The 5,664-nt window shown below is 45.1% G+C and overlaps 1 protein-coding gene across 1 annotated transcript in view; it reads left to right on the top strand.

Annotated features, from left to right (window-relative positions):
- LOC104542058 (serine/threonine-protein kinase tousled-like 2) overlaps positions 1-5,439 on the top strand; it is a 39,171-nt gene extending 33,732 nt beyond the window's left edge. The window contains 6 exon segments of the mRNA XM_010186257.1: positions 4-81; positions 579-748; positions 2,233-2,371; positions 3,481-3,592; positions 4,505-4,612; positions 4,992-5,439. Coding sequence (XP_010184559.1) covers positions 4-81; positions 579-748; positions 2,233-2,371; positions 3,481-3,592; positions 4,505-4,612; positions 4,992-5,165 — 781 coding nt within the window. The 3' untranslated portion in view covers positions 5,166-5,439.
- The last annotated feature ends 225 nt before the right edge of the window (positions 5,440-5,664 follow it).

The following is a 5,664-nucleotide window of genomic DNA, read 5'->3' as shown; positions in this document are numbered from 1 at the left end:
TAGGGAGTACAGAATTCACAAAGAACTGGATCATCCTCGAATAGTTAAGCTATATGACTACTTTTCGCTGGATACTGACTCGTAAGTCATGTTGCTGTGTCCTTTGCCTTGGTTTGACTCATTCACTACACACAAAGTACTTGGTCTCTTAAGAGTTCCCAGGAGAGACCAGAGAATGTCCACACCAATGTTACAGACTGTACTGCAGAGATATTCTGAGGCAGTTTCAACATACATTGGTTTTCCAGAGACACCAGCTCCCAAACCAGTGTGCCATACTATGTCAGATGTGGTTGGTTACTAGTAAATCCTACTCTTTGTTGGGCTGGGCAAATGCCCCAGCTGATATAGCTTTCCACTTCTGGATCTAGCACTTAATGGGGGATCTCTCACTTTTGTACTGTTGAGCACTGAGGACTCTACTCCTGGTAGCTTATTGTTTTAAAAGGTATTAATAGACTGAAGGACTCTTAATTTAATGTATTGACCAAATAGGTGAGTCCTGCAGACAAGCAATAACAAAGTGTTCTGGTTTCTCTCGGGTGTCTTAATTACAACAACTACTGTTTTGCCTTCAGGTTTTGTACAGTGTTAGAATACTGTGAGGGAAATGATCTGGACTTCTACCTGAAACAGCACAAGTTAATGTCGGAGAAAGAGGCGCGATCCATCATCATGCAGATTGTGAATGCTTTAAAATACTTAAATGAAATCAAACCTCCCATCATACACTATGACCTTAAACCAGGTATGCTGTGCTGCTAGCTGACGTGCTTAAGGATGCTAACTAAAGGTAATGGGTTATTAGTAATGTGGGGAAGTTTCCTTTGGTCAGACAGCAAAAAGGAGACAGGGCTGTCTGGGAAAACTAACTTGAAACTAGAAAAAACCTAAAATGCATAGAACGTGCTGTGAAAAGGGTATTGTCTCCCAAAATTGGACCATAAAACAAGGAAATAGCATTCCAGAAGAAGCAGCCTCCCTGTTCAGAAGGAGCCCTTGAACCACCAAGTGTCTGTGTTTGGTTTCTTAATGTCCTGCTTGTATTCTGCTGTTGAGAGCTTCTGTTATTGCTTCATAAAGGTTCCCATAATTACTAATGTGTTTCTTGTTCCCATTCTTCTGGCTTATTTTTTCTGTAATGATCTGCCTGAAAATTTGGTGGCTGAAGCTAACTTGGAATATTGCATTTTTCATATCATGTGGCAGCTCACAGAGCCGAGGACATGCAGTCAAACTGCTGAGGTCTGCCTGTGAACTCAGTAACATTTGCCATGTAGAAGATCCTCTCCAAATGTTTTAGATTTCCCTTTAGCATTGGGCAGAGTCAGAAGGGGAAGAATGGAAGTGCTCTCTTTAGGGGTGATGCGTATTGCTACATAGCTTTATTTCCCTAGTCCAGTGAAATTCAGCCATCTCTTTGGGCAGTTATCCCTGGCTTGTCTCCCAGTACTGGTGGCACTTCATCAGCGTTGTGTAACTGGTATGTGATGTGGTTTATTGCATCAGCATGAGGAATCTGTACAGGAGGTGGTGCTGTTGCACCAGTTCCAGTGACCCTGGCTCTTCCCCCAGCTGCCGACTGTTCTCATGTTGTCTGAGCGTGCTGCAGAGCTCTGCCTACAGTTGTCTAAAGCTGTGATTCATCCACTGCCATCACGCACGATTCTGCTGCTTTACTGTAGGCTTTGAGAAAAACAGCGATGACCTGACTTCTTGATCCTTGATGCATTTGTAAAAGACTCTTGCCTAAGCAGTAATTGTCCTTTTTGAGCTTAGAAAGCCACTGGGGAGCACTGCCAGGAAGGAGAGAGTTTCTGGCTTGTTGAGAGGCCAGGGCAAGTCAGGACTTCTGGGCAGAATGAGTCATAACTGTGTATGTGTACTTCTCTCCTTAATCCTCCTTTTTGACCTGCCCTTCCAATGGGACCTTTGGGAGGGGTCAAAACTGCATGAGCACCAAGCTCGTTTGGCTAATAGGGCTCAGGATGTGGAGGCTCTAAGTAATGTCAGATCATTCAAGGATGGGCAGATTAGTTCCAGCACTTGGTGGGAGCTTTGTTGTCTCTGGAGTGTGGAGTATTGAGTGTTAAAACATCTGCCCCTCACTCTGCAGCTCAGTCTGTAGACTCCTTGTCCTCTTGTGCAGAGTGTCAAAGTTCAATGCAATTCCATTCTTGGTTTTTCCCGCTAGATGCGTATCCTAAGGAGCTGTTTCCTTTCTCTGTCTAGGTAACATTCTTCTAGTCAATGGTACTGCATGTGGAGAGATAAAAATCACAGATTTTGGACTTTCCAAAATCATGGATGATGACAGCTACAACTCTGTTGATGGCATGGAACTGACATCGCAGGGGGCTGGTACTTACTGGTAAGTGTTGCCTGGGGCACTTGCAAGTTACAGATCAAGAAGAGTTTATAAACAGCTTTGGATCGATGTCGGCTCTGTGTGTGCTGCCATTATCTGTGACAGATTGAGACGGTGGAAGTTTGAGACCTTGGAAACTGCTCTTGTCGCACAGCTCCTTTTGAGGCTGGCAGCTTTTTACTTTTCAGTGGGTTAGTGTTTATACATTTGAAAACAGTCTTTTATCCAAAGGTCCTGGTTAAAAAAACTGCATATGCTGCTGAGATGGCGAGCTCTGGAGCGGAGCTTGGCTGCTATTTCACAGTCCATAATGGCACTGTCTAACAGTTTAAAAGCAAGGAGGAGGAGAATACAGTGCCTGTTTGGAAATTCAGGTACTTCAGGGAGATAGGAGTATTGAAATGAGGAGGTGAAAATCCATAGTTAGCTCTTACAAAAGATGTAAATCTCACAGTGCTGTCTGTAGCCAGAGCTTCCCTTTCAAGTCTCATGTGAAAGGTGTTTTCAGCAATACTTTAGCCTCAGTGCCAAGTGTTGTCACTGCATCACCCGTGGCTGAGAGCAAGACCTATGGTGAGTGCCACTGACTGTGATGCTTAGGTGTTACCCAAGCTGCTGTCACTATGGGCAACAGTTGTACAGGAGCATTTGTTAAGCCATCCTGTATTGTACAGTTTTGTTCTGTTCCTAAAAATGAAACTAGCTGTAGTTTGAGCGAGGCCAAGTGTCTCTAACTAGGACGTGGCATCTGGGGTTGTATTTCTAGAAATATGTATTTTGGCTGTGTGTTTCTATTGTGGAATTGTTGGCCAAGCCCTTTTAAGAACAAATCCTAGTTTTGAAGATAAAAGAAAATGGGATTATTTTATGTGCTCTGATGAAAAGAAACTGTGCTGGCTGGCTCAAACCATGAGTGTCTGGAGAGTCCTTGGGATCACTGTCGGCTGAAGGGGTACGTGTTGGTGATCTTGGTCCAAATGTGCACTGGAAAAGAAACTGGGTCCCTCGAGTCCCAAGCCACTCTAATCACAAAGCTTGTTTCTTTCTAAAGAAAATTACTGAAACTATTTGGACATGCTTCTCGTAACCTGTTGTCATTTCCTTCTGATCAGGTATTTGCCACCAGAATGTTTTGTGGTTGGGAAAGAACCTCCAAAGATTTCAAATAAAGTTGATGTCTGGTCAGTGGGAGTCATCTTCTATCAGTGTCTCTATGGCAGAAAGGTAAGAAGGCATTTAACTCCTGTCTTAGTGGTGATACCCAAATCTTTTGGGAAGCAGCTCTGGCTTCTGCTTTCTTCTCCTCCCCAGGCTTAGAAGGTGCTTCTGCCTTGTCTCCTTGCCATCAGTCCCAGGGCAGAGTCCATGCTCATGAAGTGGGGAGATTTACTGGGTTGTGTTTTGCACCACATGGCACTTCCTTCAGAAGCAATGTTCTTCAGAACATCTCTTCCCACTGGGCATGTTTCCACTGAGGCCATTATGGGCAGGACAAGTGTGTTCAGGGCCAGACACCTGAGGTTCCTGGTCTGGCATCGTTTTGTAATGCTTTCCAAAAAAAGTAGGTACAAAGACCCACTTTTTAGGATGGCTTGTGGAAGGGAAGAGTCTGGATCAGGAAAAGATAACTTGTCCTGAGAAAAGGCGATTTGTTTTACGACAACAGAAGAACTAGGTTGGAGCAGGAAAGGGATTCCCTCAACTCTTGTTTTCACAAGCCCTTGGTAACCAAATGTTGTGAAGCCTGGGCTGCCAAACATGCTGCGTTGCTCAGTGGTGTCAGAGAAATGGTGGAACCAGCCCAGCAAAGACTGGGTGAATCTCCTGTCTGCTTGGATAGATGAAGTCTCTTTTGCATTTGCTGAAGCTGAGCTACGAGATCTGGAAGCAGGTGGAGATCCCTCCTGTCTGAGCCCGAGACACCCCACATATGCTCTAGCTGGGTCCCCTTTGCTCAGTTGAAGCATGGGAGCAATGTGTCCTGCTCATCTGGCTGGAATCTGCAGCACCTTCACAGCATTCATGGGCTTCTTGCCCGGAAAAATGCTGATGTCAAGTGATGATAAACAGTAGCATTACAGGGCTTTAAAGGCCTGTCACCAACCTTTAACAACTGTCTTCTTTTTTTTTTGGTAGCCCTTCGGTCACAACCAGTCACAACAAGATATTCTGCAGGAGAACACAATTCTGAAAGCTACTGAGGTGCAGTTCCCTCCAAAGCCAGTAGTCACGCCAGAAGCAAAGGTAAATCTCCCTGCAGAAAGTTTGATTGCTCTGTGTATGTCGGTGATCAGCACTGGCAGTTCTGTCCTCTTGGCTTCCCAAAAACCAGCAGGAGTTCTGTGTTTAATGCTTGCCTACTGCAGAGCGGTCCATGGCTTCGCGTTGTTGTAGTTGTCAGGCTGAGGATTGAACAGTGTGCGGTGTGTCTCTGCCCATAATTTCTCCTGATAAAAGATGAGCTTCTGGTGTAGGAGCTGGGCTGTCTCTGGTCACTGGGGAAGGAATTTCAGTGCTGGGGTTGTCAGATTGGCCCTGCTCCCAAAGAGTTATCTGTCAAAGAAAGCTTCCAGTTTCTGTCTGTCTACTAAGTCTTGTTTTGCCTTTGGGGTGGTGTCTGCAGGCATTTATCAGACGTTGTTTGGCCTACCGAAAGGAGGATCGGATAGATGTCCAGCAGCTGGCCTGTGATCCGTACTTGCTGCCTCACATCCGCAAATCTGTATCCACAAGCAGCCCAGCTGGAGCTGCGATTGCATCAACCTCTGGATCATCCAATAACAGCTCTTCAAACTGAGACAGAGTAATAGGCCAAAAACTGCTTGAGAAACCGGCAACAGGACTTTCAGAAACAGCTTTGGAATAGAGGAATCCGCAAGGGTCTCAAGAAACCTGTACCAGGTGCTTTTTTTTCTCTTGCTTTTTTCCATCCATAGAGCATGACAACATCAACTCTCATCAAGAAAACCTTCGGCATCTAGGCCAAGCCATGTGGATAGGAGATGGCTTGAGGTTTATCCAGTAAATGACCACAAAAGGGTGGCTGCTCTGAGCAAGGAGGGGAAACTCAAGAAAATACAAAAGGACATGGTTCCATGTACTGTGAACTTCTGAACATGCAGCCTTGGGGAATCCAGGACGCCGTGTGTGCTTCATATGAAGAATGTGGACTTTGGAAAAAGACTGGGCTAGTCCAGTGTTGATATTTAAACATTGTTCTTTTTCTTTTAATAAAGTTTAGGTAACATCTCCTGAAAAGCTCGAAGCACCAAGGTTCAGCTGGGGATGGTATATGA

This window comes from Mesitornis unicolor, unplaced genomic scaffold (genome assembly GCF_000695765.1).
Source record: "Mesitornis unicolor isolate BGI_N332 unplaced genomic scaffold, ASM69576v1 scaffold2506, whole genome shotgun sequence".
Lineage (NCBI taxonomy): Eukaryota > Metazoa > Chordata > Aves > Mesitornithiformes > Mesitornithidae > Mesitornis > Mesitornis unicolor.
Note: the sequence above shows the minus strand (reverse complement) of the source record. Positions and strands in the feature narration are given on the sequence as shown.